The sequence below is a fragment of the Poecilia latipinna genome, unplaced genomic scaffold (assembly GCF_001443285.1).
Source record: "Poecilia latipinna isolate Pla-1442-1.1 unplaced genomic scaffold, P_latipinna-1.0 Scaffold804, whole genome shotgun sequence".
NCBI lineage: Eukaryota > Metazoa > Chordata > Actinopteri > Cyprinodontiformes > Poeciliidae > Poecilia > Poecilia latipinna.
In genome coordinates, this window is record NW_015113420.1 from 74,230 (window position 1) to 100,380 (window position 26,151).

The 26,151-nt window shown below is 37.4% G+C and overlaps 1 protein-coding gene across 2 annotated transcripts in view; it reads left to right on the forward strand.

The window, feature by feature from the left end:
* LOC106956280 (copine-5-like) overlaps nucleotides 1-26,151 on the forward strand; it is a 92,062-nt gene that overhangs the window by 62,031 nt on the left and 3,880 nt on the right. For both annotated transcript variants that reach the window (XM_015047024.1, XM_015047025.1), the window contains 6 exons: nucleotides 2,364-2,417; nucleotides 2,862-2,923; nucleotides 12,951-12,997; nucleotides 14,625-14,806; nucleotides 16,890-17,017; nucleotides 20,836-20,938. In XM_015047024.1, coding sequence (XP_014902510.1) covers nucleotides 2,364-2,417; nucleotides 2,862-2,923; nucleotides 12,951-12,997; nucleotides 14,625-14,806; nucleotides 16,890-17,017; nucleotides 20,836-20,938 — 576 coding nt within the window. The remainder of the gene's footprint in view (nucleotides 1-2,363; nucleotides 2,418-2,861; nucleotides 2,924-12,950; nucleotides 12,998-14,624; nucleotides 14,807-16,889; nucleotides 17,018-20,835; nucleotides 20,939-26,151) is intronic.

Consider the following 26,151-nt stretch of genomic DNA (forward strand, 5'->3'; position numbering starts at 1 on the left):
GGACCCACCGGTGGGTCCTCGGGTTATAGGGGTTAAAGGCATGAATTCTCATTTTATCCTCAACAGACCTGTCAAGGATTTCTACTGTATGTGGTGAAAATACAAACAAAGTAGAGCCACATAGCTGCTTGACAGGACTTACTCCTTGACCTATTTAACGTTTTGCAACATTATAACCTCAAACTTCACTGTATCTTATTTGGATTTTTATCTGACAGACCAACACAAAGCAGTGAAAACATTTCCATTTCTCTCTTGGTTATGTCTCTAACAGCTTTTCACATCTAGAACCTGGAAGTTTTTGTTGTTTCTTTTGTGCAAATTAGCTGAAACTCAGTCAGATTGGATGAAGAGCATCCATAGCATGCAACTTTCTAGCCATGATACGAATAGCTCAATGGATTTTGGTATGGACTTTGACTGGACCCTTCAATATACTTTGAACTAAACCATTCAATTATAGCTCCTTCAGTATTTTTTGTATCCTTGTCCAGCTGGAAGTTGAACCCAGTTAAAGATTTGCATCCACATAGCCTTGTCGCCACCATGTTTAACTTTGGAAATTTTTTTTTTTTTTTTTTCAGGATGATGCACATTGTTACTTTTCAGCTGCATGTAGCAATTTGCACATAAACCAAAAAACACAAATGTTTACCAGATATTTTCTTCTGCATGTTTAAAGTGTCTCTAGTTGTGGCAAACTAGAGTCAGGACTTCTAATGGTCTCATTTGTCCCACTGTTGTATAAAAATAAAATATGTTTTAGGTTCAATAAATGGTTGTCCGGTCAACACATCATCCCACCCAGGCTGCAGACCTCTATCGCTCCTCCACAGCCTCCATGAACAATAAGCAGATGGACTCCATTTACTAATTACATGAGCTGAAAGCAGTGGGTTTGGTCTTTCACAGGTCAAAAGGCTGAGTACGTCTGCCACATCAAACTATTATTTATGAAAATTTCCTTAAATTCCAGATTACGTGTTTTACCGTTTTCACCAGGACTCCCCCAAAGAAGAGATCCTTTATCTCAATTGTTCAAAAAAATGAACAATTATGGACTACTTTGTCAAATTGACATCAAAATATCCCAATAAAATTCACTGAGTGTTGTTGCAAAATGACAAAATATGAAACGTTTTAAGGAATATCAATACCTTTGCAATGCTTTGGGTTTATTTTTGTACTACTTGGAGAACCAGATTTGGTGTAACCTGCTGATTAAATCTCTTGCTATAATATAGCAGCTTTTGATTCAGCTACAGGAGGTGGCCGATCTGAAAATAAAATGTGTTGGGTTTGAAAAAGTGGTTGCAGAAAGAGTGAGGATTCTGCAGAGATCTACTCGTTTTACGGTGCCGACATACATAGAGGCATGTTTAATAAGAGCTGGCCTCAATTTAATTAGAAAAGGAAACACACCAGTGTCTTAAAGCTGCTATGGACCTGAACGGTGATAAAGAGTTCCTGAACTACTTTAAGGATGGCTACAAAAGAATCAAGCTTCCTTTTTTTTATCCATGGATGAAAAAAGACTTTGAATAGGTAGCAGGTTACAATGTTCAGCCTTATTCACACTCAACCTGACATGCACAAAGCTTATAAGCATTAACTCTACATGTTGTAGGGATAAGAAAAGCTGGCTGAATGGCATGTGATATTTTTTTTGACATAACCTTTTTTTTCGACATAACCTGAGTTCAGACAGTAGAGGCTGTAGAGCTATAAGGCATCATCTTTGTGGTCAAAACTAATTTTAGAAACCATTGAGAAGAGACAGAAAGTTTCCTTCAGGCCGATGTTTTATGTTTGTGCACAAACGCGTAGATTAAGCAGCAGACACATTTGACCTTGCTCTCTCGGTTACATTCTTTTTTTTTTTTTTTGGCTGCAAGCTCTTAATGTAACTTTGATTAAAGGGGAAGAAAAAATACAGTAATTTCTCATCTCGCTGCTCATATCACCTGTTTTTGACCATTTTCCTACCCACGTTCCTCTTCCCCGCACAGCCTGTGGATCTGCACAATTTAATTCATTCTGAATGTAGTTTTTGTTTTGTTTGCTCCCGAGGGTTGAAATGTAGGACAAGTATTCTTTTGTCCCCAAGGATGCATGTAGGATATGGAGTAGGTGGTTATAAAAATCCTCCTGAATAATCTGTGTCTTGCTGCGAGGCATGATCAATGGTACCTCATTCTCACCTACTGCAGATATTGGATTCATTCCCTATGCACCATTACCCTTACAGACAAGGAACAGGAGGACAAAGATGTTTTTATTACTCGCCCAGGGGTGGATGGAGGGAATTGTGTTGCAGGTTCACATTGTCATTATCCTTTGTTCCTGCCCCGCCTTCATTCCAGGTGGTGAATCCAAAGAAGAAACTAAAGAAAAAGCGATATATCAACTCTGGCACGGTGAGGCTAATATCAAGGCTGCATTTCATTCCTTCACTCCTCTGCAGCTCCGGGTTCGCCATCAGGTTTCCACTAAACTCATTTCACAAAGCAGTCCAACGCCTCTTTTTAAAGATTTTTTTTTTCTTAGTTAAAGATAAATGTAAGCTTTCTCCTTGTCCCGTTAATGGAGTAATTATAAAATGTTTATAAATGAGACTTTTTTTTTTATTACTGCTCTTGCTCTTGGTGAATGCCGTGGCTGTAATTAAAATCTGTGAATAGTTATCCATCATGCTGATCATCCATCAGCCATGCTCATGTGCAGTGATTCTTATACTAATAGACTCCATGGATATTCTGTATGGATAAGTAATTTTGTGGATGGTTAACCTAATATATAGATTGGCAGATTTGATTTTTATTAAATTAATAAACCTGCTGTGTTCTTTTTTTGTGTCCCAGGTGTCATTATTATCATTCAATGTAGAGTCTGAGCACACATTCTTGGATTACATCAAAGGAGGGTGAGTTTAATAATCCTCATCTATGCATCTCATAACATTGTATTTGTGTTTTCTAACAGCTGCGTAAAAATATTAATTAAAATTAGATTTTTTTTTCAAATCGGAACATAAATCTTCCTTGTTTGTGTTTGAATACGTAAAGGGAAAGAAATTATATAATATTATATTATTAGGAGGCTCACTGGGTTTATATTAAGCAAAATTACATCACAGACAAATCTACTCATTTAGTATAAATCTACTACAAATATCAAATTGGATATCTATATTTTTAAAATGTATTGTTCTATTCAGTCGAGTTATTCATACAACACCGGTTCACGACAAACGTTACCTCACTACGCTTTAAGACAAATACCTCCCATTTTTATCTGAAAACAGATTATCCACTTTAGTCCAGATTAAGTAGAAATATATTTTTAAATAGACAGATTCAGGTCTCATTACATGCATTCCAATTCAGTCCTAAATATAAGCCAAAACAATCAAATTCAGTTAATTATTGAGAGCTCATGTCTCAAACTCGAGTCCCTCCAGAACTATAGTTTTCCTGTTGGTCGTTCAGACTCTTCATAATAATAATAGCCACAGAAACATAGTCTGAAGATAACAGTTGTGTGCTTTAATATTGTTTAAGTTTAAAAAAAGTCAAACCAAATCAGTTTTTATTTGTATAAAGCCAAAGCCAATTAGCATGTGAGAGGATGTTAAATATTATTTAATCTTCTGAAGTTTTGATCAAATTGTTGATGGCTAGTTTTACCTACCACAGTCGCCTGTTTGAGGACAATCATGGTCTTCATTATGGCTGAAAATGGAAATGAGTTTGACACCCCTGATTTAGAGGAATCATGAAATAAAAACGTGTTGGGGAAAAATACCACGACTAAGTCACCTTCATTTCAATCCTATGCCATGAAATCTTTGTAGCCTCATTGTTGCTTTTCTCCTGCAATCAATCCAAATATGCAGGACATATTTGCATATCTGTTTCTGGTGGGGTTCCGGTTTGTCCTGCATATTTGGAAAGATATCCTGGACTCCAGTCAAATATCATCAGTCCCGCCTGTCTCTAACCCCCGCTGCACCCTCCTTTCCCCATCCATCTCACCTTTACTACTTGGCAAGGTCTGTATCAGAAGAAAGAGATTTATTGAGAAATTATCCATTCTAGGAAGCTCCACTGATTGCATCAAGTCATTGTCTTTGCAGCAATCTATCATCCCAAACAAGAATCTGACAGATTTTTTTGAAGTGGGTTCTGTGGAAAGATGGATATCAGCCAGACACCTCCTTGAAAAAAGTTTAAGTTTGTCATCTGAACCGATATTTAATTCCCCTGAGTGTTTAAAAGTAACTGGAAGTCAGAGTAGGACCAAAACCCAAAGAGTAAATTGGCCATATTTGAACAATTCATATAAAAAATGTTATAAAATCTTGTAATGTTTCTGTGTAAACCACATGTTGCAAAATAAAGTGTGAGGATTAGCATAGTAACAGCTACAAAAGTAGAAAATTGCGAAAAGCAAAAATGTTACAGTGTCTAAGGTAAATGGGGTATTATCGATTTTTACAAGGCTTTTCAAGTTGTTACTGTGTCAGATCATCCTTTGTAATTGTTGTGTTACATAAGATTTGCAGCGGTGATAAAAAAGAAAGTACGTCCCTAAAATTAATGGGTTGTGGTTTGGCCATGTGTAGAGACTTCAGGGTGTGCTTAATATTTCACAGCTTTTCGTCTTGCGCCGTGTTCAGTAAATTATATGTTGGAGTCTGTGGGGACTGGTAGTGTGTGGTGGTTTGTATAACCCATATATTTGTGAGAGGTTGTACTTTTTTCTTTAATGATTCTGCTTAAAACATTATTGTAAAAGACTTAGCCTTCACTGTAAATGCCCATCAACCACATAACTAATGCAAAGCAATGGTTATCTTCGTTTTTAAGCTTTCGGATAAAGGAAATCCACTTTGGATTCATTAGTTCAAACCTCTGAGGAAAATGGTTGTGTTTACTGAAATGTAGGTTATTAAAAGTTGCAGTAGGGAGTTTTGAGAAAACAGTGGACTGAAACTTTGAACAAGCACACCCTACAGGTCCGTTCCCCCGGCTCTGATGCGCTACAGCTCTACATCCACAACATATTGGTATGTTAGTCTTAGGTTGTTTTTCCTAACATTAGCCCTGCTAGAGCACACCAGCAGTCTTCAGCTTGAATGGCAGTAAGCACTGTGCAGGGAAGGATATAAGCAGCGCATACATGAGCACTGTTTCTGCAGGTGGCTGTAGGACCACTGGCAGGACACAATGACACAATGACACAATGACACATTACATTAATATGTAAAAAAAACCATATTACAAATACATATTTTACCAATACGTAGAAATATATATTTTTATATATAGTAAAATAAATATATTTTATAAAGATTACCTACTACAGCTTTAATGTAGACTAAATACACTTGAACTTGATCTTACTCAAGGAAGCACCATGTTTGAAGATGTTCAATAAAATACATTCCTATTAGCACTGTTGTGATTTAACCTGGTAAACTTTAGAAAGCTATTATGTCACCATTTGAGCTTTATCAGATGGTGATTGGATCATTACACATTATAAAAGTTACATAAGTCTTTGCTACATATGTTAGGTTAATGTCAAATTACATATCAGCTACCAAGATGTTAGCTTTGTTAATATCAGCATCAAACCACTTCTGTGTTTCTCTCTGTATTAGACATAAACGCATGAGAAAAGATGAATATTTAATTTATTTAAGAATAAGTAACGCTCTTTGGAGGCTATGTATTGATCCCAGCAGCAATTATGTTCAATTATAAGCATGTATTATGCATTTCTGTGAACTCCTGTTACACACTACATCCCTCCTAGTTTATCGGCCCTTACGTTAACTTGTTCAAATAACCAAATTCATGCCTCGCAAAACAACTTACTCTCTGCTTGCTGCTGATTTGCAACAGCATAATAAGAGCTGTCACAGTCCCGATCATTGGAACCAGCATTACATTTTCAAAGAGCTCCCTGCTGCTGCACACACCCGCAATTCATCTGCACTGCTGTCTGCAGCTGAATTTGGGAACTTGTGAAAACATCATTATCACATAGTTCACAGTGTCTGTCAGCCAATGCTGTGGCGCTTATTGGTAAATGCTCCAAACAGTCAAATACAAATCATCAAATACTGCCTTTCACTTCAAAAGCACTGCTTTATTCGTGGTTTGAAATGAGTGCTGCCAAATCAAGTGGTTTGTATTGACTTATCTTTTAACTTTTAAAAGTCATTCTGATATATTCTGGTCTTCTCAGTTGTCTAGCATCATTAAGAACACACAGAAACAATGATTAGAAAAAAAAACGGGCTGCACACTTATAAAATACACACAAATGTGGTATTAAAATGCCAGTTGAGGGGTTGTCAATTATTCAGCTGGACCAGCAGCACAGTGAGACTTCCCGAGTGTTGTGAAGAATTTAGAGAGGACACTGCTGAGATTTATAAAATAAAAGAGAGCATAAAAGAAGAACATTTATATTTAATGCAGCAGCTTTAAGAGCATTACTTTAGCTCATCCTATTTCCCCATCCCCTGCCTGAGGCAGAACAGGCACCACACACACTTCCGTCATTGATCAAAACACGCACGCACACACACACACACACACACACACACACACACACATATATATATATATATATATATATATATATATATATATATATATATATATATATATATATATATATATATATGCGCTCTTATAACCTAAGAGCTTAATTAAAGACACATCACATATGGAAATGTTCCTCGGTGGATCAGCAGCTGCCCTGATTTTAGTTTTCTGCTGCTTTGCTGCTATTGGCTGAGTGTCCCAGATCCATATTGGTTTCTCTCCAGCAAACTCAAATAGACACAAACACTGCATACCCCCACATATAGTAAACCTCACTGTCACAAACACACTCTCAGATACTATAAGTTTAAACAAAGATCTATAAAAAGAATTTAATGCTTAATTTACTATTTTTGATTATTCATTTGCTTTAATATTCATGTTCTCAAACACCAGAATTACCATTTGTGCATATCTACAGTAACCTACATTTTGGGTCTGTTTACGGGATTGCAGCTACTTTAAATCCCTTCATTTAGACTTTGAATTGGTGTATTTGATATTCTTTGAGATGACATGTATGTTGAACGGTGATTAAATAAGCAAAGTAAATTGAATCAAGTAAGTAAGTAAAAGTTTATTTTTGTAGTACATTTTCACAGACAGTGGTCACAAAGTGCTTAACAAGAAGGGTAAATCCAACAAAATACACAGAAATTTACAATAAACATGTATATCATGTATATCTTTGAATAAAAATTACATTAGGAGGCTTTTAAAAGTATCCTCAGAATGCAAACTCTGTAGGAAAAATCTCCTTCTAGCTCTTATGGGCAGCCAATCTGATGTGATTAGGAGATTATTAGGGATTAAGGATTATATGACCCCTAACTCTAACCCTAATTGCATTCTGTAGAGCAACATGTTTAATATTTAATGATTAAAACAAACAAGCAAAATTTACCTCTCTCATGCTTTTCCATTAATTAGCTTTACCCAGATAAGGAATGCAGTCTTAGCTGTGGCGGTACAGCAAGAATCCTTCATTATTTTGTTGCAGGGATTTAAATATATTTAAATCTCCCCAGTTCCTTTGTGCATTTGCAGACAGTCTCTCCTGTTTGTGTATGGTTGCTACAGTATCTCCAGTGTTTGCTTTGATAAAACCCTCAACAGTCTGTCATTGTGCCGTAAGCTTTTCAAAAGGGGATCCCAGAGATAAAAGCTCTCTGAAAGATACCGTCAACAACATGACTGCTGCAGGGACGGGTCAGTGTTTCTTCTCTGTTTATTATAGGTTAAAATGGCTGCGATTTACAAGAGACTTAATCTTTTTTTGTCTCTCTGGTTTTGTCTTTGGAAGCAGAGAGCAGAGCATTAAACAATGTAGCTGTATCCTGGTTGTTATCCGGGTGAGCACTCTGCAATAATTGGAGTATGATAAATTGGAGCAGATCTCCTGAAGATTTAATGCAACATTAACTCTTAACCACGGCGTAAATCAAAAGTCCTACACCCAAATCCCCACCTGCTCTTCTCGAGTCCACAGGTAAATGCTGATGATGTAGTCGTGCTTTAACTCGTTTAAGGGTAAATGGCGGCTGGCGGCGCAACGAAACATTACTTTGTCTGGTGGATAACAAACCCTTTCAAATTGTAACATAAAATAATTCCTCTGGTAAGATGTTGATCGTAACGTTTCTCTGTTAATTAACAAAAACAAGTTTCTGCCTTTTGGTTATTTCTGCATCTGCTGTGGTTGCAGCTGATTAGAGGGAAACTGAGATCTGATGCGTACAGTAGCTCCACATTGCTCACATCTGCTGGACCTGATGAGTTTGTTTAGCTGTGTGTCTATTTAGTGCAACTAGAAACATCAATTTGGTGCAGGAATCAAGTGGATTGCAGATGAACCATCGTTACAAAAATTAGAGGAGATTGCAGCATGGATTGCTAAGCCATTGTAGGAAAGAGCTTTTCTTTTCTACTTTATCAAAATCACTGTATCTTCTGTTTTGACTGGCTTGTTTTGACTGTATGCATAGCCTTTATTAATGTGAAATTATTTCCTCTTTTTTACTTTTTGACAAAGTAAAAAAGGGGAAATAAGACATATTGCATTTTATATATTGTCTGCAGGTTAGAAGACAAACTGATAAATTAGATAAGAATGATCTGGTGGAAATTTAATTTAATCGACCATGTAAACTTTATACAGACAAGAAACAAGTTTGGTTCCTTGATTGTGAAAGGCGGCTGCCTGAATTAGAAAATGTGTAGAAAAATATCAGAAACTAGATATTTTTATGTTTTTGGATAACAAAAACCTATTTTTTTTTTTCTTTATATACTAAGAAGCAAATATTTTTTTTTGTTTTAAAGAAATTTTACCATTTTATTCAAAATTTTGTTTTATCAAAATTCTGTCTAGTTCAATGTGCAGAACCAAAATGTTTGCAGTTTCAGGGTTTTGCTTAAAACAGTATTTCATATGTGACTTTATGATATAGGGTTTAGCTTTTATGGGGTCTTTGCTTGAGTTATGAATGAAAAATCCATCTATTCTTCACATCCTGCAAGTGATAAAATAGTGAAACAAGTTATTACTTATCCTTACCTTATAAAAAATCAGAGATCTGAAAATGGGCCTGAGCAGCATGTTGTAGAAAACTGATTTCAGAGCTAACTTTGATATTTTAGATCTCTACTATTGATTTCTCCTCTTTTGTGGGATTTTTGCTCCACTGCTCCATCTCCACCAGGTGATAACCAACACAATGCCTTTCAGATTATTTCTTTTTGGAGGGAAAAAGCAATTTCTTTTTTCAGAGACACACCTCTGCACCCTGAGCACGTTTACAAAACAGGAGGTTTTAAAAAGAGATCTTATTTCAATATTTTTCATTAACCTTCAATTGGTGCTGAGATTCAGCCTAATAGAAATAATTAAAGTCCAAAAGATGGATAGCGCTCTGTTTCAACAAGGCTAATGAAAGATTTATATTCCCTCAAAATGAAATCTGTAGTTTGATCAGGCGGGTTAAAACACTCTTGTGTTCGGTTTGTATGAAGGTCCAATAGTTTCCTTTCAAACTACCCTGATCCTCCTAAAACTGAATAAAGTGATGCTGTTTATTTTCAGTTTTTATTCTGTTGTTTGACTTAAGTTCGTTTTATGGTCCGTCTACCCCATGACTCTTTCAGGGGATCATATAATTGGTTTTCTTCATCGTCATTTACAACCTCTAATACAGATGCATTGAAAATATAGCTGGACTTCATAGCTGCAGCATTTCTTGCGTTCTTGCATGAGGTCATGTAATGCATGTGTCACATTGCTTTGTGGGGGGAAAAAAAGCAATGTTTGCAGACCTCTTTGGTTTTATGTGCCACCTGGTTTTTGTTCTGACATGGGGGCCACTGCAGCTCAGCTCACATGTGAGTTAATGTGGAAGCAGAGGCAGAATATTTCTCTTTGAATCTATGCATGAGACAGCTGCTCTCAGTTTTTTTTTGCCCAGTGAACCAGAAACTGTCTTGTAGAAAGAAATGTTTACAATCATTTTGAACCTTTAGTCATTTTGTAGTTCCAAATAGTGATAAGCCACCATAGTTTTGTTTGGAAGAACTTAGATTTGAGCCTGAATACTTATGACCATGTGATATTGCAGTCTTTCTTTTTTAATAAATTTGTAAAAATGTCTACATTTCTGTTTTTTTTTTTCTGTCAAGATGGGATGTTAAGCGTACATTCATGAGAAATAATATGAACTTTTTTGGTTTTAGCAAATGCAGCAATGAAACAAAGAGTTAAAATTTAAAGGGATCTGAATACTTTCCGTACCACAAGCAGACACAGAAGACTCGTTGGTGTTGCATCTAGTCGTGACATTTTTAAATGAACCATGACAGTCATATATTTTTAATACATTTTGTCCTATTTTATACATCCAATGTCTCCAAATCAACTCATGTTGTAAGAACTTTTGTATTCTTCTTGTTTTAAAACTGTGTGTTTCTCATATAGTTAAACTTCATTAGTAAATTATACCAATAACCCAAAGGCAAACTGTTGTATAGTGATTTTTTTTATAAGTTTAGCACAGCCTTTCATAACAAACAAGCTGCCAAAATCTTTTTATTTTTTTATTTTTTTAAAGTCACATTTTGGCCATTTTCATGTTTGTCTAATTGGAGTGAATTTTTCCATTTGCAGGCTATCTTTGGATGCTGTAACCAGTCATTTAATGTGGTGCTAAGGCTAGTTTGAGAGCTGTAATTTTATCTGGGGACAATTTGCCATGAAATTGTACGAGACATTTGAAAACCTGACGTCTGATGCATTATCTCCTGGCCGATGAGAAGAAATGACAGTGACATGTGAATTTGTCCTTTGAGTAATGCATCCTTCATAAATGAAGAATTACCTTCTTTCAACAATCCCAGATTTGAATGAAACTAGGATTGAAGCCCCTTGAAGTCCCTTGTTGTTTGCTAATGGACCTGCTGAAAACAGACAACGCTGGCACATCAGTCAACATTATTCCATATTGATTTGTTAGTTTGAAAGTGATTTGCTCAGCTCTTAAACAAATCCCCACTTAGCCTCACACGTTAAATCAGTCAGATAAATAAAGACATGAGCTATACAAGCATCTTTGGATGTTCCCTTTCAAATTTACCAGTCAGTGAGTCTGACGTGTCCTAGATATTCAGCCAGACTTATAGAACCTTGATCAATAATTTAGTATTAGATTTAAAAAAAAAGAAGACAGAAATGAGGAAATTATATTAATAAAGCCTTTGAACACACACAAATATAAAACATCACATATTTTCTGTTGTTGCCCTGACAATATTATGTTGATATTACAATAGTATACAATATTACAATATTATAATGGGCAATATTGATATTAATAACAAGAAGTACAATTTTCCACGCCTCATTGAATTTCTGTTCCAAATATAAATTCCTACTAAATGTTTTTTTGTTATGTGAAAAACATGACCAAAAAGCTAATTTCATACCGTGTAAAATTTTGTGACTTTAGCTCAGGCACACTGATTTGATTTTTTTATCGTAACATTTACAAGCAACAGCAGAAATCAGCAGAGTTTTACATTGAGGCCACATGCAAACCTAAAAGTTCCCTCTTGGTCTGCTGAATGGTCCAAATCAATGCTGATTAATGAACTGAGGTCAGTCTCGGCAGGAGGAAGCCGCTATTATCTCTGATTCTGCATGTGTGAATATCTGAATGGAGGTGGAATCAAAAGGAGGCAATCAGTGTTAATCACAAAGAAAGGGCACACACTTTGATCCAGGCTTCCCTCCTCTCTGTCCTTTGTTTCTCTCGCAACATGTTTAGTTTAGAACGAGGAGGAATGTTTAGTTTCTGTTCGAGGTTTTGTCTGCCGCCACAGCAACAACAAATAGCAAAAATATTCAGGGTACTTTGTGAACGAAAGCTTGTTTTTCAGTTTTATTACTTTCATCATATTGATTCGTCTTTTCATTGTTTTTAGCTTAGACAAATAATCCACTACATTGATACAGAAGCATATCAATAATCGAGGGTTTAATCCCTTGGGCCTCATGTACATTAGTTTGTTTCTAAACTGAAATAAGACGGGGATCTGTCTAATGATACAACAATGCAAAATGAGGATTGAAAAAAAAGCTGTGTTTTAAATTTAAATTAAAAATGTCATGCCATATGTCATTGAGTAAGTCGTCTCAATAATCAAAGGTGAAAACTGTAACAGTTTTTCCAGCTTTCTGGATGTTTCCACTGGTATTTTTCAGTGGTGGGTTTCGAGTCTTTGGGATTATTTGTCCGTAGCTCTGATATCCAAAGACCTAACTGTGTCCTTATCTGATTTAACAAAAATGCAGCCATTCGTGTGTATTTATGGAAACTGCAGGTGGAATTAATGAACCATGATCAGTTTTTCCACACATTGTTTCTTTAGCTTCACCGTAAAGAAGGACTGAGCTGCATAAACACTTTGAAAAAAAGAGATCCACTTTAACGACTGGCAGTGAGTGGCTATTTCAAATGTTTGGCATTTGAAAATAGCAGACACTTTGTGTGCTCTAATAAGGCAGCATTTTAAGTCATCAATTATGACCGTGATGCATGCTATACATCCCCTTTTCTATGCTTGACAAGATCCTGCGTTAATATAATTGGTCGTGGCAGTGAGCATGCAGCTGTGGCAGTAGATAATAAAAGTGAATTATAAACGTGTTACTTTTGTCACACCTCTTCTAAGAAGAGAGAAGCAACGCGGCGCTCCCTGAAACCTGGGCGAGCCTCATTAGACTGCAGCGTTGGGTTTTCCTGCCTCTCGTTTGGCTAACATTTGTTCTTGTTTGTGTTTCAGAACTCAGATTCACTTCACAGTGGCCATTGATTTCACTGCATCAAACGGTGAGTGTTTTGACTGCAATTGCGCTGCTTGGCTTTTGTATACCGTCAGATGTGTGTCATACCGCTGGAGTTTTCTTTCTGCTTCTGATCTTCACTCTTTGTATTGTTCAGTCGCATTTATTACGAGTGCGAAACAAGATCTAATGCATTTAATTCTGATTCTGAGCAAACTGAACAGAGACGAAGCAAATCTACATATTCTGCTGCATGTCTATTGAACTTTTACATTTGCATTATATTATAATGGCTGACAAAGTTGTGCATGATTCTGTAGTGGAAGAGAAATTATCCATGTTTTTATTGTTGGGTGTCCATACTTGTTTTGGACGTCTAGAGACTGAGGTTGATCGTTGTCCGTGCAAAATAGCCCAAACTCAGTCAAATTCAAACAAGAGGCTCTTTAAAAAAAATAATTTCCAAATCATGGCTTGTCTTGTGAAATGGATTTGAGAATACTCTTTGACAAGGTCACTCAAACACTTTTTTACACTTTTTTTTTTACCTTAAATCTTTCAATCAATCAATTAATCAATCAGTCGAGTTTATTTGTCTTGCACATTTCAGCAACAAGGCAGTTCAAAGTGGTTTACATCATAAAAACAAAGCCATAAAAGACTGAGTCAATAACTGAGACTAAACATTACACTTGATGATTGCCATCATCAAAATCATCAACACATATCAAATATGTTGGTCAGTGTTGAATATATTATAGTTCAAAAGCAGCTTTAAACAGATAACTCTGACTGCATGGCGAGTGTCGTTGTCCTAATCAAAGTCACAGTGTCAGGCCTCTAAAAGGTAATACTAAAACATTAAATATCATTTTCTTTCACAGTCATAAGGTTTGTGTTGATCAGTGATAAAAAAAATAATCTTAACTGAAGTTTGTGGTTGTAACATAAAAAACAAAGTTTGTGAATTGTTTCTTTTTTAAAGGCATTTTATATAAAAACACGAAACATGAATTTCATATTGACATCCATCACAGTCCTCACTCTCTCCTTCACTTAATAACACTCCTGCTATTAAACAAAATTGCAGATGCACACGCTTTTATTGCTGCCTCTGAAATCCCATCAGAGTTTCATAATTATGAGTTTTTAGGGTTTTTTGTTGTGAATATTTCAAGCGCACACCTGGGTACAATCAATGTTTCTGGAGTGCCTCATAATGAAGCCCTGTCTGCCAAAGTTTCTTTTCCACTGATGTTAAGATTTTTGTGAAAATAATGTCACTTAGAAATAATTCCTGCATTTGACAGACACTTGGCATATCATCATTCTTGGTTATTATGTATTTACTTATAGTTTCTATGCAAATAGCTTGTGACTAAGCTGTGGATTCTTTATTTCTCAAAATAAACTCATGTGATTTTGCACACGGTTAACATTAGCACATTTTCCTTTAATAACTCAGAAAGTTACAGAAGCCTACACCCATAGCTTTTATGTTTATTTCTGCCACACAAGAGCCTGCTGTAGCTTTGTTTTTTATCCACAAAAATAAACCAGGTGGTTTCATTGCTGCATTTTATTCAAATCATCCCCTTCCCCTCTTGCAGCTGTCAGTTTGCTCTCTGCCTCCTGATGTGCATCACTGACTAAGACTTTTCCTGTGTCCAAAGGAAATCCATCGCAGTCCACTTCGCTACACTACATGAACCCTTATCAGATGAATGCCTATGCCATGGCTCTGAAGGCTGTGGGAGAGATCATTCAGGACTATGACAGCGATAAGATGTTCCCTGCACTTGGATTTGGTGCTAAGCTCCCGCCTGACGGGAGGGTGTCTCATGAGTTTCCACTGGTGAGTAAACAGTGGGATGATTTTGGACAGTTTCACCTGGACTTGACGTGGATCAGTGCGAAGGTCATTTTGATCCCCGTATTTCAGCTGAGATCATGCGTCTCGTTTAGCATGTGTGGATACGCGTCCATGCATGTTTATTGACATGCATGCGACTACTTGCACATGGCAAACATGACCCAGAAGGAATTTCCATCCCTTTGTAGTGTAAATTAGGTTCTGTAGGGCTGAAGGATTCTTAAATCAATTTAGCTTCTCTCAGCCAGCTAATGCACTCGGCGGCTGCACGGTGCAGCCTAATGAGGAGTGTGTCTACAGGGTAATGTCTGCATCACTCCATGCCGCCATTAAAATTTGCAAATTAAGATTCATCTCACCATATAATTGAAGCCTCATTTCTCTTCATGCTGTATTCACACAAGTGGGCGTAAAAGTAAAGTTACATCCCTTTGTGGAACATTTGTCACAGTGTCGGGGTTTTGAAATTTGCCCCGCGGTCAAGAAGATAGCATTTGAAGCGAGGTTTGACAAAAGAATCTCTTGTGATATCTTCTTCTTTTTTTTTTAAATTCTCCCCAAAAATGTCACTCAGCCCTCTGACAGCTTTACGGGAGCAGGGGAGTCATCATTCAATGAGATGGAAGATAAAGGGAGAATAAGAAAACAGAGGACAGTCTGAAGCACTGGTTGGCAGATTTGCTGCTCTACTCTGCAGTTTAACCTTTAGGTAACACATAATGCTCATCCGGTTTAAACACCGACCCTCAGCTCTTCCTTGTTTTTCTCGTTCTCAGTAGGGCGTAGTTGCCGAGGAGTGAGCCAGGAAAAAGATCGATAACATCCTTGTAACCGGGGGATAGTGTTACTGGTCAGAGTCTGCAGGGAAAGCTGGCAGGAGAGTACAGAGCTCACTCTTAATGAAGTGCTCTTGAGAACTCAGGACCTTTAGGCTGTGGAGAAAATTTACATTACAGCGAGACGGTGACACTGAGCGAGCAGCAAGGACGAAATTGAAGTTGGTTGTCTCAGTGTCTAAATGAGCGGCCAAAATGTATTTGGGGAGACTAGAAAATGTCTGTCTAGAAAAATGATGACAGATTGTGAGCATCTCATTAAATCATCAAATTGTTATTGCTGTCTAAAATGCTTCAACTGAATCTAACTTTTATTTTTGTACTGTTTGGCACTTATATCTCAATGAATTCAATGTTTTTACATTTTTGCAAGTGACAACCACAAACTTAAATGTAGTTTATTCACATCCCATATTTCAGTCAACACAACCTTTCATTTGTAGATGTACTTTTGAGTTGTTTTTCTTACTGGGAGTTCAAGCTGCACTCCAGTTTCTACTTACTTGCCTATTTTCTTCCAAGACTGATTTGTATTTGGTTCTAATAATGTTCCGAACAACCAGCTTTCCTGGGTTTACTGAAGAAAAGCATCCCTGCAGCATAATGCCACCACCACCGTGCTTCATGCTGGGAATAGAATGTTGATGTGAAATATTAGTTTTCAGCTAAACATAGCATTTTGTTATGTAAGCAAGAAAAGGTCAGGCAGATCAACATCTTCTACAAATTTGTTGCTGCAGAAAACTGTAAATAAGGCTCTCTAAGAATGTCTTCCATCATACCGTTTATAAAAGCCATATTTTAGAGAATGACAATCAGCTGTCCTGCTTAAAGACTTCTCCACCTGAGCTGGAGATCACTGCAGCTCCTCCAGTTTTCTTGTTTCGCCCTTCATCTTAAATGGGAATCAATGTCTTTACTGATTTGAACTTTTGGTGAATTGTTTTTAAATCCATAATTCTCTGAGATTCAAAGCTTATAATACTGACTTAGAATCAAAACCTGCTTCAAAATATCCCCACAACTTCATACCTGACCTGTTTGCTGTGTTGCTTGGTCTTCCTGAATCTTTTTGTACTCTAACAAGCTTTGGAGGCCTTGACAGAACAGCTGGCAAATTGACAACGTATCTGGCTCAACATCTATCAGTTTTGCACGGAGTTTTGATTAGTTTGGTAAATCACATCCATGTTGTTCTTGCAGTAACCGACTTGTTTTGTTCCTTTCAGAATGGCAACGTTGAGAACCCGTACTGTAATGGTATGGAGGGGATTCTTGAAGCTTACCATCAAAGCCTTAAGACGGTTCAGCTGTATGGACCCACCAACTTCGCTCCTGTTGTCAATCACGTCGCAAGGTGCAAACGCAAACGTCTCCCGCTGCGAATAAATCCGAGCACAGTTAGTTTTTCCTTGGAAGCCAGTCTGTGAATGTGGCAACTGCGCTGCTAGAGGTATTAAGTCTGCAAGTGGAGGTTTTCTCTCAGAGCAGAGAGGAGCTAATGATGGAGAAACAGTCAGCTGTAAGGCAGAGATGAAAGGAAATGGAAATCAGGCGAGGCCCGACATATTAGAGGGCCCACCGTTTTATTTTTAGACATAATGTAGATATGAAAGTGGGAGGAAGGATCACGTGAACTGCAGGGAAATTATTTCATGTCGTGTTGCCCTTCTAGAAATGCTGGTGACTTAAACTGTTTATTTAATAAAGGAGTTTTTTACAATAAGTGGGGAAAAATGGCTTTAATTTAACATTGTGACTGAAATGTCAGGGGTCAGAGTTCAACAAATTAATTTACTGGCTGTATATGAAAACCTAGTTGTTTCTCAATAAATAGAAAGCACAGGAGGTTTGTTAAAGGTGGTCAGATTTTAATTGAAATATTTGTTTTTAATAGTAATGCCATAAAGAAACCTGTCATAACTGCATGTGAAACATGCACAAATTTGGTTTTATAACCATGTGTAGTTTAATAAAACTAAAAAAAAATAATTAAAAAAAATTCAATGTTTTTGTTTTTAGAAATCATGCAATTTATCTCTCCTTTCTGAGGGACTGACGCCTTAAAGAAATTAGATTCACAGCTTTAAATAAATTATGAGTGAATCCAGTTTTGAAGCAATTTCTCTGCCCTCTAAAATTTCTGGATTTCATGACATATTCAACAAACAAGACAAAGCAATACCAGGTCTGAGAATATTATCAAATGCTGTGGAAGAAGCTCTTTGTCCACATCACCGGGTTCAAGAGCAATTAGAGACACGTCCTTCCTCCTCATGACGGTTCACAACATGAAGGAAATTCTCTCGGACGTGTGAGAGGCAGACGCTCTGAACGTGTCGCGCTAGCAGACGCTCTGAACATATTCTCACCACTTGTTTGAATTTACCAGACAGTTTTTTCCAGTGTATTATAAGCCTGGCGGGCCACCAGGCTTTACTTGTATCCCTATCAAGCTAAGAATTACTTATTTATTTAAGTCCTTTTAAAATGTTTTCATTTTTTAAGACTTTATAGTGTCATAAAGGGTGGTGGTTGATGGTGAGGAGATGACGCTTAGACCCAGGTAAAATGAAGAATATGATGGTTTAATGATGATTTGCTCAGGGAATCAGTCCAAGACAGGCAGCACGGCAGGAGACAAACGCACGGCTAACATGCCGGTAGCAACTGACTAACAGAACTAACATGCGAGCGAACACAAACCAGGACTTGGCAGTTCCACTGGAGAGTGTAGACAGCAATTGACGTTAGACATCCGTTTGACAAACTTAGACAAGGATCCGACAAGAGACAAAGACAACAGGTGGACTTAAATACACACGGGGTAATCAAGGGAACGAGACACACCTGGGAACAATCAACGGGGAAGACAGAGACAAACTCACAGGACAGAAACTGAACACAGAAAACTCTAAAAAATAAATACACAGAAACATGGATCATGACATATAGTTGGTGTCCAATCTTCCAATCTTTTAGTAATATGTGATATTTTTGAATTTCCTGTCAACTTTAAACATTTTTTTTACTCAAAAACACGATGAGCCGTTGGATGAATGACTCCCCTAGCGCCCAACCACCAGGCTTGGCAAGTTTTCTGGGGGAAACCTCAAGAGATCTGTAAAAAAAAAAAAAATGGGTGGTGACGGCTCTGCCCTTCTCTCTGCTTGAATGATCAAGGCAAAGCAGTGCAGTTCTGACGTCAAAATTACAAAATCAATGCTCAAACTTTAAGGTAATTAATCACAAAATATACTTGTGAATAATATTGTGCTCAAGAATGTTCTTTTTATGGACATCTCAGACAGCTCAGAAATCCAATGACAAAACTCCACACATTCAGAACCAGCATGCCTTGGTGCGGGTCTCCGACTGCCAGCCATCTTGTATGGCACCCGCTCCTGGCGCTCCTCCCTGCTGGTGATGGGCCACCTGGAGGTTTGTTCTTGTAACTTCTTCAGGCTGAGCCAAGCCAAACCCAGGAACCATCACCAGGATGCCCTGGTCTCCGTGTCCAGGGAAAGGCTGACCTCTTCTTGTGGGTCTGCCATTTAATCGAGATAATTGAATCACTTTTGGTCCGACTCCAATTTGCCACAGGCTGAAGCCCAGAGCAACGCTGCCCTCAGGATCAAACCTCTCCACCACAACAAGTTAGTAATTCAATGGAGGAGCAATTAAAATATGTTTAACGTTCTTTCTCTGAGAGCCATTGAGAAGAAAACAGTTCATAATGGTAGCTATCGCTTAGTTTAGCCAATAATAACTAAACATTGCACCACAAAACATAAAGTTGTTTTAATATTTCAACAACTTGCTCCAACAATAATCACTGTTGTGTATTTTAGCATTAAACATACACAAAAGACTTTAAAATCAATCATAAACTCAACTATGAATATTAGGGCGCTGTCAACTCTAAAAGCAGAACCGGCAGGGCAAATAAACCCAATCCGAAGCCGACGAGAACAAAATCCCCCAAAGGCCATGTTACTGTATTCCACGCACCGAAATGTAGGCATAAAAAGCAACCCAGAAGGCTTTTATGCATATTAAAACGTCACATTACAGTGTTGAATAATCTTGATTCAAAGCTAATGAAATTCATCATAAAGTTCTGCGTTTCTTTCAGCCTCTCCAAGGCTAATATGTGCAAATTTGAGTGGAATAAATCCTATTTTACAAACACAGTTCACATTTAAAAGAGAAGTTAAATCCAAACAAGCCAGAGAGGAGAAGAATAACTTCTCATTGTACATGAGGAGACACATGCTGTCACATCTGTTGCAGAAGGGCATGTATTTTTTTTTATGTGGCTGAATAAAGCAGTTTGTGGTGTTAAAGGTTTAAATAACATTGATGTACGACGCAAGCTGTTTCACAATATAAAACAGGGTGATAAATGGCTCATACTTTTAATATTATCATTCGCCGAATGATGAATGAAGGAATCTGTTTATCCTCGTGGGGATATTCTTAAAAGTGTCCACTGAACGTGTCCAAAGTTACAGTCGAGAAGTCGAGGAGGTCAAATGTCTCTGTAATCTTTAAACGCTGTTCATTCCTCACGCTGCTGCCACCGACGGGCACGCTCTCCGATTAAAATGTCAGCGTCTCGCAGCCAAATTTCTCAAGCTGGTGGGAGGGGAGTGGTCAGCACGACGGCTTCACCTTTGACCTGTCCTTGGAACCTGCAATGACACTTTTTGTTTTGTTTTGTTTTTTTTTCCTCCTCTGGCTCATCAAAGTTGGTCTTATAGGTGTTAGGCAATCAATAATGTTCTGAAAGAATAAGACCGCTGCGATTGCATAAACAGTTTAATAAATTATTCATGTGGAAGCCAGCGATGGGCATTTAAAACTAGGACAGCCTCGCAGTGGTGTCTCTCTGATGGGTTCTGTAATACTATCTGTAAAGACCACCGAGATGTAAGAAGCTACACAGACTTTTTTAGCTTTTTTTGTTATGTTTTTGTGTCACGATCTCAGTGCAGTGACATGTTTATTTATTTTTTGCATTTCTTGATATATTTGACACAGTGGTTACTTCTCTGCGGCTCTCGGTGGTTTCTGTCAGTCCATAGCCTCGCACATATGGCTCTTTTAAACATTATTCAAGCTCCACTTTATTTTGGTGCTGCTCACATTCCGCTTTTCATTCCTCTGACCCAGGTACGCAGCAGCCGTGCAGGACGGATCTCAGTACTTCGTCCTGCTCATCATTACAGATGGAGTTATATCAGACATGGCTCAGACTAAGGAGGCCATAGTGAATGTAAGTGCTGCTCCACACTAGCTGGAGGATGTTGATCTGTGTGTTCGGCTGTGCTGTGGCATTTCAGGTGCTTTTAATTTACTTTGGTGCAGCTCTCAGGCTTTTCTGTTACTTTCAGAGTTTGTACACCAATTGGAGGATTTTTAGCAGGTGTTCTCCCACTCTAGACTTTCCAATAGTTCTCCTTCACACTGCTGATCAATTTAAGCAACTTTCTAAAAACTATTTGATTCTAATTTGTTTTTTATTTGCGTTTTCTTTCTGGAATGTTTATTGTATTTTGATTACAAAGCTGATTTCGGGAGGAAGTTTGCACAGGAATAATCGTCGACCAGGTTAACGCTCCCCAGCAACACAGCTCTGACCCCCAGCAGACTGGGTTTAAAGGGAATTTGCGACTGTTAATCAAACCTTTCGAACAGCCACACCTTCCTTTTAAGATCTTGTCTGCTGCTCTGCTCTCTGCGCAACCTGAGTTCACTCGCTCCCGCTGGAACCAGGATTCTCCCTCTTCCATCTGCAGAGCTAAAGCCTGGATATCCTTTTGCATCCAGGCTTCGTTCTGCAGAGACAAAACCACAAAAAAAGGGACTTGATTACATCGAAAACCTTTGCAGTATGTTTTTTAAGAATATTTTTGACATTTTAAATCATAGCTGATGCTGACCAAAGCTGCTGTCACCATGGTTTTTTTTTTTTCCTGCTACATATGTTGGTATCTTTATAAATGCGTAATATGTTGGCCTAATTTGAAGATTTTCTGAAACAGTAATAATGTCAAATCTTTTAAACCCCCTCTTTTTATGCATCTGTCAAAATGAACGGTGTAATATTTGTGATGTGCTACTACATCTGAACAGAGTGAGTAATGTTTTGTTGTAAAATGATTGTGTTCATTGTCTGATCTTGGTACTCATCTCACCATCACCACCAGGAATCAGAACACAGGCGTTTGTCAACCTTTTGATACCTGCCACTTCAAGTATTTAGCATGCCGGGCCAAGTGATACATCAGTTTATCTTCCTAATATGACATTAAGCATTGTGTTTTTATCAGGTCATTACTGACATTTGCTTCTAGCTCATGCATATTTTGTAGTAGTTGTGCTCCTAAATGATGTCTCTAAGTTATGACTTATGCAACTGCACAATCTGTTTGTCTATTTATTTCTGCTCTGAATTTATGAAGCAGAAACCAATAAATAAATGCTGCAGGAAACAATGAAATTTGAACCCATTTCCAATTATAATAAACACTAATGATGGATCCATTGAACTGATTAATTCAGAGATAAGAAATGAGTATTGAATGGAGTAAAAATATGCTTAATTTAAATTTATCTCATGTAGACTATACCAATTTAAATCTCTAATAAACCACTTGAGTTTGATTAAATGTTGGTAATTCACTTTAAAAAGGATTCTTGGTCAGTTTTATATGTTCCTGTCTTTGTGCTGGGTAAAAACTCCAACTTACCCCGTCCTGCACCCAGACTCTCTCACTTCAACAATTTAGTGAATCAACTTTATTTGAGAAAATATTTGGAAGGATATCAGTCAAGTTTTACTTGGAATAAGTATGACTCCAATGTCGAGTGAAATTGCTGACCAGTTGTCTTGTAAATCCATGTAGGCAAAACCAAATTAACTTAATTGAAGTTTTAAGATATCCATTTATAAAAATGAAAGCTTACAAGTGGTTTTATTTTTGGACCGTTTATCACTGAAAAGTATTCATGAGGAATTGAATTAGATAACACAAAATAAATAAACAGTTTTCCTGGGTTTGTCTCAGTATGCAAGTTTGTTTCAGTAAGAAGTGATAATATATATTTATTACACACAGAGAAATATATTTCCAGTGTTTTTTTTTTTTTCTTTTTCCAGAAAAAAACCCAGATAATTATGACTTATGGATAATGAAACCCAAAAATCAGTTCATTGAAATGAAAATTTGAATATTACAAAAGATGAATCAGAGTCTGTGTTCTGTGTGCTTATGCACACCAACACTTGTTCTGGGCTCTTTCTGTATGAATTACTGGATTGAGGTGATCAGTCTTTAATATCGGCCCTCTGCTCATTTTCACTTTTTTCTCTGGTGTCTCTCTGCTTCCTTCTGAGATTCCCGGTGGGGTTTCGGGTCAGGCAAGGCCGCAGGCCAGTTTAGCACAGCAGTGCCACAGCCATTAAAGCCGGTGTTGGTATTCGTAGCAGCGGGGCCAGGTGCCGAGTCCTGCTGGAAAATAAAATCATTATCTTCATCAAGTAGTTCTGCAGAGGGAAGGATGAAGAGCTCTGATCCTGGCAGAAAGTTAATCCTGACTTTGGACATGGCTCCTAAATTTAAAACTGACTGAGGAAACTTCACACTGGACTTTAAGCAAACTGAATTATTGGTCTCTCCACTTGATTTCCAAATAAATTGCAAATTTGACTTTTATCTGAAAGTTATATTTTAGTTTGATTATGGGCCACTGAGGAAAAGTTCAGTTCTTTTTCTCCTTAGCGCAGTTAAGATATTTCAGAGAGGCTAAGCAGTGGGAATTGGACACCTGAAGCCTATTTACTGAAAACACCTGGGTCTCTCCCCGTCTGCAGCTTTACCTGATAAAATTGAACAAAATAAACACTAAAAATGTATCACTCAGTATGTAATTGATCTAGATAATATATGAATGAATTTAACAATACATTAGGTATTTTGTTTATTAAGATGCACCTGTCTAAACCTCTAACAACATTTTATTTTCAGGATTATGCAATTTGAGGGACTTCACAAATACAAGTTCTCATATAAAAAAAAAAATACCAAATTTGAGAAGGAAATTTAAAACTGGCAAAAAAAAAAAGTGGGTTTCCTTTAAAGGAAAAATAGGAATTGAAAAGTTTAACACTACATATTTTCCATCAAGTGAATCAAATGACCTGATCCGAGCCACTACGGTTTAACAAAGCCTGTTACTTTAATTAGTCTCGTTGCTCTTCAAACAACATAACGGCAGTCAGTGGTTTTCCTCAAGCAGACTTTACGAGAAAGCTCTGAAAAGGTAAGGCAGGTTTATTTTTATGGCACTGCACATGCACAAGGAAAATCAGAGCCATAAAAGGAAAGACAATGACTTGGACCTTTAAGAAGATGCTTAAAAGAAAACTTAATTTGTGAAACGCCTCAAAGTATTTTATAACAGCAAGAAATATTAAAACATGTATTCACTGCAAATCTAAATCCAAAAATAATCTTCAATCTAAGACTTTAAACAGGGATATAGTTTATTCATCAGAATCTAAAAAGGTTTTCAGTTTTTCTTTAAAGAAGCCAAAAGTGTCTGCACTTTTCTCTTTTTTAGAGAATTACTGCACCTTAAGTCCACTGATGTGCTTTTTTCTCCATTTTAGCTTCTTCGAATCTCCTCACAGGGTTTTAGTTTGAGCTGGACTTAAACATACTCGTCTTGTCTAGAAATGCACAAAGTAAAGAATACACACAGCTGGTGTGTACTGTCGATTTGGATGTTTTGTTATCATAGTTGGTGTATCTTCAGGTTGTCCTTCAGGATGTGTGAGCAGTGAATCTGAATTTGTGTTGGACTGAGCTCCCCTGAGTGACTTTACCATACAAGCAAAGTAACAAATGGTGTAGACTGAATAATTCAACTCTGAAAAGAGTATTTGATCTGGCATTTATAGGTACAGTATGTGCTTGTGGGACCTGAAGGGGGAAAGGGGGCAAATTGAATATGTTTTTTTTTTTTTTTTTTTTTTTTGGGGCAAGGGGGAAAGTTCTTTAGGAGTGAACGAAGCAGAAAAGATAAAAATGGAGGAAAAAAGAGTTGGAGGGAGGAAAATTGATAAAGACCGTGAAGGGGGTGGTCCTCCAAAATCTATTTACTCCTATCTGTGACAGACCTCTCCCTGGGGGAGGTTTTTCCAGGAAGCCTGACCCACTTTCACCCTGCAAATGCATTTTTACCACAAGCACATATCATTCATTCATGCCAGTGCTTTCATATTTTGAACATCAGTGCTGCGGTTTAAGTGCATGTAGCTCTGCACCACAGCTCAGAATATGATCCGCATTAATCTTCTATGTTAAGATTGCATTTTTGTTTAGGCTGGAGTTGAACATACAGGCATCATTGGGTGTTTTATAAAGCAGACTGTGGTGCATTTCTATAGCATAACAAATGAGGTATGTCAGATAAAGTGGTATGTGTAGGGTTTTTTTTAATGGCTACTCTCACACACACACTTTATACTTGCAACGTTAGAATTATGCCTCCATTTTGTGTCAGTATTTTTCTCTTATTCTTGCATCCAAAAGCCTGCCTCACTTCTGATTTGATCTTTCCTGAGGTGTTTTTCCCAAAGTGTGTACAGCGACACCCTGGTGCAGACGCTCAATCCACCAGGACAGGACAATCCTAAGTGCTGTAAGAAAGACAAAACATCTCCAAGAAACAAGGGAAGAAGCTCAGATGCCTTCTAGCACCTGTCCTGTCCTGGATGACTGAGAATCTATCAGCTTAACTTATTTATTTATTTTTGTATGTTCCACTAGTCTGCCTTTTTGCCACATCTCCCTTAAAACGAGCTGCTATTTCAAGGGACTTCCTGGTGAAATGAGCGTTGGATAAAACGTATATAAATGCTGTAGATGTTTGTTTAGGATTTGAACATCAACTCATCTGGAGTTGTTACTTTGAGGTTATGTTGCTTTTCATTTAGATGGATGGATGGATGGATGGATGGATGGATGGATGAATGGATGGATACCATACCATACCATACCAACTTTATTTATAAAGCACTTTAAAACAACCACAGTTGATACAAAGTGATGTACAATTTAAGAACACAACATAATAAAAGTAATTTCAAAACAGTTTAAAAACAAAAACATACAATTTAAAACTAAATCCCACTGGTGTTGAAAGCTAAGTAAAATAGATGGGTTTTAAGACGAGCTTTAAATGGATGGATGGATGAGAGTTATAGAAGAAATCTATTCAAAACTTGTAAACTCTGTAAAACACTGATGTTGAAAAGCCAAATAAACTTGGTCGAACTGAACATAATAAAAGTGCGCCGGTTGCGCGCTGCAGCTTTAAATAGCTTCGCTGACGTTAGCAGCACGGCATGTAAATTAAACACTGTGTATGGCTGTTAGTTAAAATGTTCAGCAGGATTTTGCATGAATCAAACTGAATAAT